Below are 14,577 nucleotides of genomic sequence, written 5' to 3'. Positions count from 1 at the left end.
AAAACATTAAAATCAAACCTACAGTCATACACTCTTAAAGTATGTATTTAATAAATGTTATTGTTTAAAATTTCAATCAAATTTCAACTAATATTATTAGTAAAGAAATTAAGAATAAATATTTGAGAATATATACCATTATTACATGATAATGATATTATTTTAAGCGTGTTATAAAAAACATATAATTTTTTGGATTTTTTATTATATAGTATTAATATATTATAATACACACTTCATATATATAATAAGTAACATATGTATATGTATATAAATATATATGACATGGAAAATAGAATTTTAACATGTCATTTGACATGCATAATTTGTAGGGGCCTTTCGCATGAAAAATGGATATTTAAACTTTATATGTCACTTGACGGGCATTTTTATTATGTGTATGTTTTTGATGGGCTAAATGGCCTTCGACGGGCATGACACCCGTCAAATTCTTGCCTTGCATGTCACCATTGTGCAAATGGGCGATCAATTCCCATATCACCACTTTCCAATTTTTTCAATATACCATCTTAAATTAGTGTAATTTTTTTCAATAGTTGCACGGACAAGTTGAGTGTTTTTCTTCTTACTTGCTATTGGGTTTTGTGCAAAAAGGGGGATCAATTCCCATATCTCCACTTTTTTCAGAACCGTGACAAATGCAATTATGTCACTATTCTACTATGTATATGACGTTTTATTTTGTCTCGACTCTCGATGTTGCAAAAGTCAAGTGCGACAATAGACTCCATACATAGACATGGTGTAATACTCGTTTCATTTTTAAAATTATCATTGGAATTTAACGGCGTCGTATATTTTCAATTATGTGGCACATAAGAAGTAATTAGGGATTTGGATCATAGTGAAAGATTTACTTAATGAGTGAGTTTTGAGAAGTTAAATCTACATTAAACATTTCCAATGCCTTTTCTGTAGTTAGAATGAAGATAAGTTTCCTTATTTCCAGGTCTTACCTTGAGACGATAGACTTCCGACTATTAACACCATCTGTGATATGTTGTTAAGGGCATATAACCAACCAACAATCAGTCAATTTGTAAAACACGCTACACCATCCAACATTAACAATCCAGTATTAGCACCTCAACAAATATGTCATAAAACACACAAGACACTAATGGTTCACCTATTAGCAGCTCAGCAATATGTCATAAAACACATAAGAATCTAATGTTTGACATATTTTCAATGTAGGTTACACCTATCCACACTACTTATAAAATGTTTAAAACATCCCCCCCCCAAAACTCTTAACTCACATTTGAAAAAATAACATGGCATAGTTCATACACATCGAATTTGATGCCTCCTTACGATCATCTTGTGCTCAAGGTTGCAATCTCGATTAACGTAACGGTATAAGGTACCGAAGTGGACGATCTAGAGGTACATGATGTTTGTAATCCTAAGAGAATTATGTGCGGGACTTGCAAAAGATAATATAATTGTACTTGGCTTAGGCAAATGTAGCCTTACTTTGTGCATTTAACCCATATAAAAGGCAACATGAACCAGTTTTAACATAGCACAATTACAGGAACTACAAAACATTTTGCAAAAAGACATGTATGAACCTGATTCTATCTCAATGATTGGACATACCTTTTATAACATGAAAAAGTAAAGTGCGTTAGACTTGACTCTTGACTCTTGACTCTTGTGGCTACTATTTATTAGATAGATCTGTCTTTGGAAATGTATGTCCAAATGATGTTTGATGCTCCAAGTGTAATCCTGCACCCCAAACCCCTGCCTCCTATTGAATGCCATCACCACTTGATGAAGATCATACCAATTTCTGTGTGTTTCTCATTCCTTCTTCTTCTTCTTCCCCAATTCCATGTCAGAGCACAAAACAATGAAGGTAATATAAGTTTTCAAATACCAAATTTGTTTATTAACAAATGTGCCAATCAATCTTAACGACACTTCCATTAATCTTCCATGATCTCAAATACATCAATTACAGTTCAAGCACTCCTGAGCATTAAAAACGCTGTGGGGGGTTCAGCTTCAAATATAACATATTGGAATAGTTCCGCATTGAATCCTTGTAATTGGACAGGGGTCACATGCTCCCCCAGCTCTAATAGTGTTATATCGCTGTAATTGCTCCTTAACTATCCATCGCCCCTCTAAATCAATGCTAATTATGTTCAAGTGATGCTGATTATGTCCTATTCATACTGACTATGGTTTGCTAATGCTAAGCATTTTCTAGTCGTGTTAATTGTGGTTTACTAATGCTCATTATGCCCTCTTAATGATAATTATTCCTTGCATGTAGTAACCATGGTGTATTATTGCTGATTAATTTACTAATGATCTTCTAGTTATGCTCTAAATATGATTTTCATGACTAGCAACAAAGTTAGGAATATGTCACCATCTGGTAATTATTCTTTGTATGTAGTAACCATGTGTATTATTTCTGATTAATTTGCTAATTATCTTCCAGTTATGCTCTAAACATGATTTTGATGACTAACCTTTCTTTAAAACAAATTTAGGAATACGTCAGGATTTGGTCTACAAGGGACATTACAGAGTGATTCGTTCGCAAGTCTTACGGAGTTAACATCGTTGGACCTATCAAATAATTTCCTGACAAGTCCTTTGCCTCCATCCATATATACTTTGACACAATTACATAACTTGTATGTTCTCACTTTTTGTTATACAATTATATGCCCATCACATACAATCATTGTATGAGGAGCAGAACAAAATTGTCATTATTTTTCACAAATATATGCACCTCACTACTCTAATAATATGTCTTACGTTGGGATTATGTTGTAGGAATTTAACTTCCAATGCATTCAGTGAAGAATTTCCAGTCGTTATACTAAGCTTAAAAGAACTTGTCAAATTGTAAGTTTCTCTTTATTAACCTTGTGTATAATTCATCTTGCTTTCTACATGTACAATTGGATATTGCGTTCACAATCATACAGATGTCAAGCTACCAAATATTGTGTGTGATCATTACTTAATTATACATAATACAATACATGAATGTTAAATTATAAATACATCAATGATTTCACAAAGTCTATGCCTTTTAAGATGAGCAAGTTTGAATTTTTTCTAGGTGCATTTCCAACAATAAGTTCCATGGTCCAATTCCAGAAGAGATATCTACCTTAACAAAACTACAAGAACTGTGAGCCCAATAAATTGCTCTCATTACTTCTTTCAATTAAACACTATATATGAGAGAGAGAGAGAGAGAGAGAGAGAGAGAGAGAGAGAGAGAGATTAATGCTGTATCTAGTTTTGTAATGGAGTTAGTTAGTAGAAGCAATGTATAGTGTAACAAAGATGTGGGCGGAAAGTATATAAACATTTGAACACAAGACCTTATGTAGCTAAATGTGAAAGTCTATAAATGTATGAACCCTCCACCATCTAGTTAAACTATCCTAATAGTAGATAACTATATAAATTTATGAGCTTTCACACCTAGGCTCTATTAAAGATGTGCATTAACAAGAGGGAGCCTATGTGGGAAAGTTCATAAATTTATATATTTATCTACTAGATAACTGTATAAATTATGGGAGAGAGAGGATAGGTTGGTTGGAACTTGGGGATATCTTATAGTACTATATATGTATATTTATGCCACAATTGAGGTGAGGCCAGCTGTTTAGTGGGTTTCTTCTCATTAACAGCCAAATGGAAAGTAGCTATCTAAGTGTTGAGAAATGGCTCCACCCCCCTCCCAAAGGGGTTCAAATGTGGGAGCGAGACACAGAGATAGAGAGAATGAGAGGGAAAACGAAACATAATGTTGATGGGGTAAATTCACTATATTTCTCCTCCTTTTCATACCCCATGGGGTGGGGTTTATATAGTACAAGATCTGATCAAGACAATATGAAAAGCCAAATGGGGTAGTTATATCTACTTACCCCACTCTCTCACATTTGTACACATGCACACAAAAAGCCAAATGTGCATGTGCATGTGTACACACTCTTCCTCACACATTACACCATTAACCCTCCCATACACCTATTCGGGTAACACTAAGATCACTTCTTTTGATTCACATCCAAAAATAGCACACATGTAACTCATTATGTGCAACATGCACTATATCATGGAGCTCCTTTTTGTACAATATAACCACTCACACCCTCTAGTTCTTGTTGGTATCTATGGTTGGGGACAATATATTGACTCCCATCCATAGAAGATACATGCAACCATGCAAACGTTTGAAAGAGAAAAATACATGCTCATTTTTATAATATTATTTAAAATTAGCTTACCCTAGTGGTAAGTTGTCATGCTATTGTTGTTTATGTTTTGGGTTCGATTCCAATTTTCTCATCTCTCTCTCTCTTGTTAGAGGATGTCATTGGAAAATTTTATGTTAATGTGTTATAATTACCTCAACCTATTTGTAAGTTCTCATGTTACTATTGCCAATGTCTTGGGTTCAATTCCCAATTTTCTCATATCCTCTCTCGTTAGCATCATGTCATGGCAAAATTTTATGCTAGTGTCATGTTCCTTTTTTCTTTCTTTCTTTGTTATTGGAAATTAGCTCACCCTAGTAGTAAGTTGTTATGCTACTACTGCCTATGTCATGTTTTCTTCATATTCTCGAATATACGTTTTATGAGTTTTTGAACGTTTGATTATAATTTATAATGACATATTTTGATTCAATCTCTATAGTCCATACTTATTTTTTTGTAAAGTTCTAAAGTTAGGAGGATAGAGATGTCTTGATTCTTAAGAAGCATCCCAAAGGTATTGATACAATGCAAATATTGCAACCATACTTATGTTGGTGGTTCACAACAGATTAGAGCCCACCTATTGGGATTGAGAGTGAATCAATATATAATATAGACCATAATCAATCCAATCCAACTTTGAGATGATTTACCATACACGTTTGATTGAATCATTCTCGAATGCGAATGCACGTATGATACGTATGGTTCATTCTATGTGAGTCCCATCTATATCCTTGTAATTTGTACATAAAGAAGTTTAGTAGCAATTCATTGATGGGCCTCTGTATACATAAAAATGACTTTGTTCTTAAACTTGGTACTTTAGAAATACTTGGCCTCTATCCAACCATAATTTGCAATTCAACAATTGGTGCATAAGGTCTTGTAGGCCACACCCAATCTATAGCGCTTTTGGGTGTTCTTACCAAAAGTTACTCTTTACTCGGTATTCTTCTTGAGAACCAGCTTGAGATTGATGTGTAGGAACATACCATCGTCTACCTTTTTGTTGGTGCGACAAGAAACATTAAGCATCAATCACTCACAAGCTGCTGATCAAACCAACCTCTAATCCTTCTCTATGACCTAATCATTTAAACAAGTTTAATTAAATACTTAACTCATGTGAGAATTTACTAGTGACAACCTGAGCACCCAATAGGAGAGCAACAAGGCAGGAAATTAGTAACATAACTTAGCTCTTGTTAGCCCATACTTGAGTAATTATAAGCTTGACCAAAATATAAGATTATACTTATAGAAATTGATTAGAGAGAGATAGAGAGGCTTGTGCTTTAACTCAAGGGAATGTAATCAGGAAAAACCCCTACAAAAGGTTTATAATTTCACCTTTATAACTCTTTCTTGTTTAATAATATAACATCTTTGTTCCTTTCACACATATGCTTTATAGATATTCCCTTTATACCCTATTATAAGGTTAGGATCTCCCTCCCTCGTTTTGTTTTCAACCCAACTAAGAACTCGTACTCATAGTGCATGAACTTTCCTTTTGGTTTCTTTTTCTAAAGTAGAGATCATCATTTCTATCTTATTTATTGATGTTTTTTTTTGCTTTTTCACTACCTCTATAAAAGCGGGAGTTTGTTTTGCTTTCCTTATGTTTGGCTTGAGCTTTGGCATATTTGGTCATCTTCATAGTATGAACCATACGTACCATACGTGCATTCGCATTCGCGCATGTTTCAATAATTCGTGTAGGGTAAACACCCTCAACGAATGATAAATACCATACTTTTGGATTAACTATTTATTATGAGGTAAATATGCCTAAAAACAAGAAAAAAAACATAAGAATGCTTGAATAACATTCGCATTCGTTTTCCAATGTAGGAAAACGAATGTTATGCTAGACGAACATGAATTTTATGTACTATGGTCATCTTGATCCATGTTTGCATTTCCTTCCTTACATTATCTTTAGTTTGGAGACACATTTTTTGCTACCTCTTGTCCTTTTTGTAAATAGACTTTAATAGCTAGTTTGACCTTATTTGATCCTTTAGGTATTTCACCACCTCTTCCTTTAGCTCTAAGTTTAATTACAAAACTAGCAATGCCTTTTTGTATGGATTCTAATAATTACATCTTTAGGAGGCATGCATCTCTATTTTTTCCTTCTCTATCTCTTTTGCATGTCGTCTTTAACAACTCATTCTATATAATTTCTCATATGATTGAACTCTTGCATAATCAAATGGTGTAAGAGATCATCTTCCCCCCCTTTGACATTTGATGGAACGTCCATTTTGGGTGCCTTTTATGCCCACCCTATCCTTTTCCTTAAACCTATCTTTTTTGGGGTCCTCCATTGATTTGCCATATCTTTCTTCATTGTTCACGGTGTCTTATTGGTAGGAAACAAAGTACAAGGATTAGGTTGAAGAGATTTTCTAAGTAAAAACCTTACAAAAAAGCAGAGGGCAAGGATAAAGAGTGTAAGAACACAATGATTAAGTAAACATTACACATTTTTTTTTTCTTTCCAAAAACATATCCTCCATTGGTATTAAAGAAGTCAATATACAAAATAGTCCACTATTACAATCAATATTGCAACATATTTAAGTAAAAACTTCTTGAACAGTCATGTAGCTTCAACAATCCAACCACCTTTAACGTCCATATTAATCAAGGAATTACCACCAATGGCCTTTATTAATGGAGTCTATGCCACATATATTTCTAAGCATTCCGTCTCTCATTTTGATTAGGAAACTACCACCATTAGAAATCCTTGCAATTTGATCGAAACTTTGTCGATGAATTCCAATGGTTGGTGCCAATGAATTCTAAGTAAACATTACACACTTGCAAAGATTAGTTAAGAGTTCAGATTACGTCAATCTTACAAATGTAGAGATAAAGCTTAATTGGTAAGGTTATTTGATAGAGACCAGAAGATCATGTGTTGAAACTTGAACCCTTATATTCCACAATGGAAAAAAAAACGTATGGTGTAATAGAGAGGTGATTTTAACAAAAGAGTTAGAAACGAATATTGTATTCATACTTTCTTTTCCCTTCTTACATATACAGGTGGCTTGGAAATAACTCATTCACATCCTTACCCAAAAGTCTTCCATCTCTTATTCACTTGACTGTTTTGTAAGCACATATTTGATGCCTCTTTTGTTTTTTTTCATATTAAGTTTCATAACATGCATATCCAAATATATATGGATGTATTATTAAACATGTTTATAAGAACTGGATGTTTGTTGATGTTGTTATATAGATCTGCTTGGGGGAATACTCTTGAGATGACATTAGCACCGGAATGGGGTGTATGGGTCAACTTGACATACTTGTAAGTGGACAAAATTATGAAGTGCAATAAAAAATTCTAGACTTTCATGGTCTACCCTTAAGTGATTTGAGTGTATTCAAGCCATTATTTGAAGTACTAGTTAGAAAAAGACATGGAAACATAGTAATTGCTTACAAAACATCATTTGAAGTGCTTGTAAGTTAAAAGAAGACACATACATATGATATTTCCATCCAAGACATCTTCACATTGTTACTACAAGAGCATTGAGTACATGTAGTTCCACGAGAGGATACTTGTCTTCATTACATAATGCCTTCGAGAAGCATACACATTGCATTCTTATGAATCATGATAGTACTTTGAGAAAAGGACATGCCTAACTTTTTTTTTTGAGAAAAATAGGCTTGAGTGCATCTTCAAATTTCTCTAGGTACCTACTTACATTAAGTAGAAAGTAAGAGAGGATATGTACGTAGTCTCATATTCTTGAACTTGGCCGGTGGTGATTCCTTGACTTATATACTTGTATAGTTTTTTTGTAAACATCCCTCCTAAGCAATGGGAAAGTCTTTCCTTTTTTAGAAAAAAAACTCAGAATTAATCATTATTTTGACCAAAACCAAACAAAGTGTTGAAGCCTATAACAACCAATCGTGAAATGATGCATTTTGAAAAGATACCATGAATGAGAGTTTTTTTAAATAACACAAATTTGAAACTAAAAACATACCTTGAAGGATAATAAGAGATTGATGTCTTCTTCTTCTCAATAGGGATTTACATACCACTAACCTTTATGGGGCTATACCATCAACATGGGGAGTTAACTTCTCCAAACTTGAAACGCTGTATGTATCCACATAAACCTTGCTCAATAACATTTTTCCTCTTCACTTAATATTGCAAAGGTAGATTTTAATTCTTTTCGTTAACCATTGGAAGGCTTCATATTGGCTTCTCTATATGTATATCTTTCAATAATGTTTTTAATGTCATACAAATGCAATTTAAAATTCTTATATTTGTTAAGCATATGGAGGCACCCCTTTATGAAAATGATGTGAGAGGAATTTGATCCTAGAGCAAGGGAAATCATGACAAACTTTGAAGGAACTATATGCATAATTTTTTTTTTTCTTGATTATGGTAAAAAAGAAGAAGAGACAAGCATATGTATCTTATTGATAACCACAGGAGCATGCATACAAATGAGCTCGAAGGCACCGTTCCATCTTGGATAGAAGAGTTTCAAATAACTGCGGACGATGTGTAAGCCCCTAGCCAAAACTGTATGTATGTATGTATGTACGTATATATGTGTGTATGTCCATATGTACACACATACACACACATATTGCTCACGAGTCACACTGTACACATATGTATGCATGTATACACATGAACATCTACATGAACACATACACATACACATACATATATGATATATGATATATGATATACACATACATATATGCCTTTTTAACACCAATTCTCGTAGACAAAACAAAAGCTTCTTGTATGTGTATCGCAGGGATTTTACATGCAACTTTCTGGGAGGAACAATCCCACCTTCCCCTAAAAATAGCAAGTAAGTTATGCACAATGCTATCGCCTTACCCTAAGAGGACCTTTATACATCCCTCCTAGACCCTATGGATAGAGGTGGTCTTAATTCGAACTAGCCAAAAAATGCAGACTTCATTTTGGTTGTTTCATCAAGCAAATTAATCTCTTTGAGCACGTAATGACAGACTACAAGCATAAAAAATCCCCATATGGTCCCAAAATTTCCTTCATTTTGCCAAATGCCTCTGAGTTTTCATCATAAAAGTTCCCTTTTGGGACTTGAAATTAAGGGGCATTTCGTATTTGGGTAGTTTTTTAACTAGATCGTTGTTCATTTTTAAAAGAATGGCGTGAGAGGCATAACATAAAATCCTCATTTCTGCGTTCATTTGACCATCCAGATGGACTGGAAACTGCTTCGATTCAGACAAAACCAGTCACTCGAAAGTCTGCAATGACAGTAGAAATTGCATAGAGGATTTTCAAGGTATGCTACCAGTTTCTTACACATCGGATCAATCATTTCAAATTTGATTTGATGTAACTTTATATGTAGATTTCAGGTTTTAACATAATCCTTTTCAATTATAACATCTAGGACCTTTATTCTTTACATGGTATAAGCATCTAGGATCCTCTCTCCACATGCACACAAGCAAGTAATGAAAAGAGAGATATAGTAATGTTAATACATTTCAAGAGGCTTGTCAAAGTCTTCTTAAGAATATTGTCTCCACAAGATGGCTTGTCTGGATAAACATTCTTATACACATGAAAACATATCTTCATCCATTCAAGCCAGGAAAAGAAGAGATTGCAATACTTTTTCCTTCTAATGCTAAGATGTCGACTTAACTCAATGTTTGGCAACCAGCAGCATTTCTTTAATGACCGTTGAAGAAACGCCATGTCTAGCAAATACCAGCCTTGCTTCTTCATTAAGTGTACCAAATTATTAATTATTTGAAAGCACCTAAATCTTGAGCTTCTTTTACAGAACAAGATATGGGATATATCTGGATTTATGTGCTGATTGCCTCATGGGGAATCTTTGGCTTGATTGGAGTGGTGATGATCTTACGTGGAATCATTGGCTTAGTCTGGCGGTGCAGGTCGCATTCCAAAACAAAGCATCATAGGAGACTTAGAAATGGTGTGACAAACAAATCCTATACATTTTCAAAGAGCAAGATATCTCCAAATTTTGTACGTAACTTATATGTCCCTATTCAACATGTGGTTTTTTAAATAGACCAAGATATTGGTGATTGGGAAGTTCCCCCTGGTGTCAGAAGGTTTACATCTAAAGAGATTATGAAAGCCACAAAATCATTCAGCAAGGACTGTGAAATAGGAGAGGGTGGTTTTGGAAAAGTGTACTTAGCACAACTCGATGACAATAAACAAGTAGCAATTAAAAGGGCATCGGACATAAGTTTTCAAGGTATAAAAGAATTTCGAAACGAGATTATGTTGCTCAATCGGTTACATCATCGCCATCTAGTCCAACTCGGTGGATTTTGTGATGACAAAAATGAGCAGGTTCTTTTCTTTGTATTTTCCACTTTTGTACCCCATTGATATGTACCAAGTAAGCATAGTGGCTGAATCATATCTCATTTGCATGGAAATCACGTAACGAAAGTATTTATAATGCAACTAGCTAAAAGACCAAATAGGCACAATTTTTTCTCGAAACTCATGCATCTGCACGTTGTATATATTGCCTCTAGGCTCTTGATAACATAGATCTCAATTTTTGAGCTAGAATTAAAATTTTATTTCAAGCAAGAAACTTATTTGTTTTCAACATTGGCATTATTGTAGATCCTTGTCTACGAATATATGAAGAACGGGAATTTGCATCGTCATCTCTTTGGTAAAACCATGTATCCTCCTTTTTATATAATTATTATAGATAAATGAAGGGAAACAACACACTTGAATACTGAAATTTGAAATATTTGATATGCTCAACCAAATTGAGTTTTTCTATGATCTAAATCTACATTTGTTTGAATTGTTTCAGATACCTCAAGTGTTATATGTATTTGGGTATTTTCTGGTAATACTATAAATGAATCTTAATTGGTGCTAAACATGAGGGCATTTGACAGATAAGGATGCATCAGCTTTAAACTGGTATAGAAGGATTGAGATAGCACTTGGTGTTGCTCAAGGCTTGGAATATCTTCACACTTTTGCTGTAAGTTACTCTCCCCTATTATATATGTGTAGGACTTGAATGCTGTAGGAACACATCAGGGGTGTTATATAGGACTCTAGAGATATAGGCCTATTAGGCATAATATATTGTAGGTAACATCTAGTCCTTTATATATCCATCTACAGGCCATTTGTGTTCAAACCATAATTAGACACATTACATGAACGATGGCACTATCGTATCTTATTTAATGTATTACTATAGTTTATTTTAGATATCCACACTGTATGCCTAATGGGCATATCTTCATTGACTCAAATCCTATGTAAATAATAAGTTCTGTATGTACATAACATTGAAGTTGCAAGTAAGAGAATATATCTCCTTCAAAAACATAGAGATGTGTGTGTGTGACTTATGTGTGATGGATGAATCATGATGCATCGTACATTATCTATTCAGGATCCTCCTGTTATCCATAGAGATGTGAAGCCTAGCAACATTCTACTCGATGGCAATATGATTGCCAAAGTAGCAGATTTTGGCATATCCAAGGCAAATCCTGAAATGGATACACATATATCAACACGACCAGCAGGCACTTTTGGGTAAGTACTTACAGTCTTACATCCTGCACTGAAATATCATAATTTGTTACTTATAAGCAAATGTCATCATTTTCATAACTTCAAACAATGGACACACAATGAAGCAACATAATTTTCTATAAACTATGATGTAGTAATCAGGAAGAAATTAACGTAGTTTCTTATAGTGTCAACACAAATGGAGGCGTACATGAATCCATAATAATTATTGCCTTACAGATATCTGGACCCAGAGTACTTCCTACGGCGACAATTAACCACCGCAAGTGATGTGTATGGTTATGGAGTCGTATTACTTGAGTTGCTCACAGGTCAACTTGCCATTGACCACAAACGTACAGAGGATTATAACCTTGTGGCTTGGGTGATTAGCTTGTCTCTCCAACTTTCTCCTCTTTCTTAATTTATTTTCTCTAAAATAATCAAATAGAATTCATGAGATTACACATTTCTGAGAGTGTTGTTGTGAGCATATGCTTAAAGTACTCTATTTCAGTCTAGAATAGAGAACCCATGGGAGGTGTAATGGCATTTAAATAAGTGGTAGAAACATGAATATCTCAAGTACCATGAGAAATTCCATGCATAATGAACAATTCAGATTATATAGGCATTACTGTCTTCACTTCTAATGGTTATTGAAGCTAGATCTTATCTCATGGTAAGTAAAACCTTGTTAAGCCCATATTTGTGACCTACTTCACGTTCAATGCCGAATTCACGCATAGAAGACTACTAATAATTGAGCCATGTTAGAACCAAAGGCAAATACTAACTGTATAGGTGCAGCAATTAGCGATAAACTAAAGGGTGAGGGACATATAGAAAATACTTATGAATGATGAAAGCATACGTTGTATATAAACCCTGCCAATGTTGATCAGGTGAACAAAAAGCTCAATTTGAATGAGGATGTAAGTGCCATAATTGATCCTAGACTTGGATCGAAGTACCCTCTTGATGAATACAGAGAAGTGATCGAGATTGCAGTACAATGCACCAGATATGACAAAAACGATAGACCGATAATACAGGTGAGCATCCATGCATACACACACACATATCTTTACATATTTACACATATATGCAATTACACATGCCTACATGCCTACATGATTGCATAGAAAGAACGGGCTAACTAACTAACCAAACTCCACGTGGGGGAGTTATTGGATACCAGGCTGTAGCAGCAAGTTTGGAACAGATCCTGAGCAGGCTGCAACCTCCTGCAGAGCACATGATGATACTACCTCCTACTCCTCTATCCCCCACTTCTCTTTCTTCCAACAATGGACTCGATCAAACCACAAACAGCCTGAATCACATCAGAATAACATATGTATCGGAAGTAGAACCACGTTGATGTCGATGGTCATGCATGCACGTATGTATATAATGTATATATGTATGTATGTATGTCATATGTATGTCTGGATGCATGCATGCATCATGAATATATGTATACCATACATCATGATTGTCGGTGGAATCTTAAACGACCCACGGCATAAGACTTTGGTTGACTTTAGACTGATTTTTGTGATGAAGTATCACTTTGTGTGTTGTATGTACAATGTATTTTTTAGGTTTTTCATTTTGGTGAACCAAATCATCGTTCAAAAATCATATTGGAGTCAAAGACACTAGTATAAACATATATAGTATTTGACGCATTAATCATTGTTCTAACTTCTAAGGAACAGAGGCATTATAAACACGTGTGTAGATTCATCGTGTTTGTGGTCCCTTTTATGTTGCAAAAAGGATTTGATCATCAATAATTGCATGTCCTTTTACTTTGTCTCACATCACGTTGTCGTGGAGAAAACCGCCCCTAGGAGGAATCAGGGAAATATGCGCAAGAATTGGCCCTTACGTGTGGGCACATTATTTAATTACTTGTACATACTTAGGAGCAATTCGGTTGATGTGAAGATACTAGGTAGTACACATTTATTGTTTAGGAAATCGTAGTGTATCTTTGGCCGAGGTGACAGGGAATAAAGATGATGTAACCAGGGTATAACGGTATGTCCCCGAAGGCCTATAAAAGGGAGGGGAGAGGACTAAGAGGGGGGCTTCTTCTTTTTTTGTCGAGGACTAAGTGCTGTCGGACTGGAACCGAGCTCTTCTCCTCTGTCTTTAATCGTTTTCTGCAGGGTTTGGGAGGCTGCCTTAGCTTCGTGGAAAGCCCGAGTGCTTCCGACAGAGGCTCCATCTCTTATTGTTGTGTGAGTTGGTGTCAGCGAGTTGGCGCTTGCTGGCCAATCGGTTGTAATCTTGATTATATATATATACATTCGCCTCACATGTTGTTCGACCTTGTTGTGAGTTCTCTATGTATCTGTGTGTGCGCGGTTTGGCCGTGGGTTTGTGGTGCTCCTCCTTCTGTTTGGTAATTCCCCAGTTCAGGACCCCCGCGGACCCGTCTTGGTTTCTCCTGCACGTGCAAAATAACACGACAACGTAAAGGGAACTCTTTGTAGTTACGCATCCAACTTAGTCACAATGAGGTCTTTAGTTATTAACCACGTGAACTTGAATGTGTCTTGGTTGCTTCATATATGGAAAATTCACTTATGTACGGTTTCTAAGTTCAAATTTAATTCACATGATTTGTTTGAAGGACAATAAGCCTCACCTTCGGCCTTAATCAACACC

At 35.0% G+C, this 14,577-nt stretch overlaps 1 protein-coding gene across 2 annotated transcripts; it reads left to right on the top strand.

Moving 5' to 3' along the window:
* The first annotated feature begins 1,653 nt into the window (after positions 1-1,653).
* On the top strand, positions 1,654-13,633 carry LOC147864731 (uncharacterized). 2 transcript variants are annotated; one of them, XM_087318865.1, is made up of 19 exons: positions 1,654-1,888; positions 1,994-2,129; positions 2,535-2,681; positions 2,827-2,898; positions 3,119-3,190; positions 7,341-7,409; positions 7,540-7,611; positions 8,349-8,423; positions 8,770-8,844; positions 9,107-9,163; positions 9,543-9,628; positions 10,139-10,294; positions 10,394-10,683; positions 10,969-11,020; positions 11,259-11,347; positions 11,771-11,916; positions 12,136-12,280; positions 12,801-12,950; positions 13,097-13,633. In XM_087318865.1, exons 1-19 carry the CDS (start codon positions 1,720-1,722, stop codon positions 13,277-13,279), a joined length of 2,241 nt encoding a protein of 746 aa, XP_087174991.1. In that variant the 5' UTR covers positions 1,654-1,719; the 3' UTR covers positions 13,280-13,633. The 2 variants fall into 2 exon arrangements, with proteins under 2 accessions (XP_087174991.1, XP_087174992.1); XM_087318866.1 differs by lacking the exon at positions 8,349-8,423 and having other exon boundaries at positions 1,655-1,888.
* The last annotated feature ends 944 nt before the right edge of the window (positions 13,634-14,577 follow it).

Source organism: Azolla caroliniana, unplaced genomic scaffold (assembly GCF_043228905.1).
Source record: "Azolla caroliniana isolate FFs.n. ecotype wild unplaced genomic scaffold, voAzoCaro1.0.p SCAF_4, whole genome shotgun sequence".
NCBI lineage: Eukaryota > Viridiplantae > Streptophyta > Polypodiopsida > Salviniales > Salviniaceae > Azolla > Azolla caroliniana.
Note: the sequence above shows the minus strand (reverse complement) of the source record. Positions and strands in the feature narration are given on the sequence as shown.

What these genes read in the sequence shown, in the direction of transcription:
- LOC147864731 (XM_087318865.1), top strand. Translation starts at nt 1,720, where the DNA reads ATGTATGTCCAAATGATGTTTGATGCTCCAAGTGTAATCCTGCACCCC. An exon ending in CAGAGCACAAAACAATGAAG is followed by an intron (nt 1,889 to 1,993) that starts GTAATATAAGTT and finishes CATCAATTACAG; the next exon opens with TTCAAGCACTCCTGAGCATT. An exon ending in TTGCATAGAGGATTTTCAAG is followed by an intron (nt 9,629 to 10,138) that starts GTATGCTACCAG and finishes CTTCTTTTACAG; the next exon opens with AACAAGATATGGGATATATC.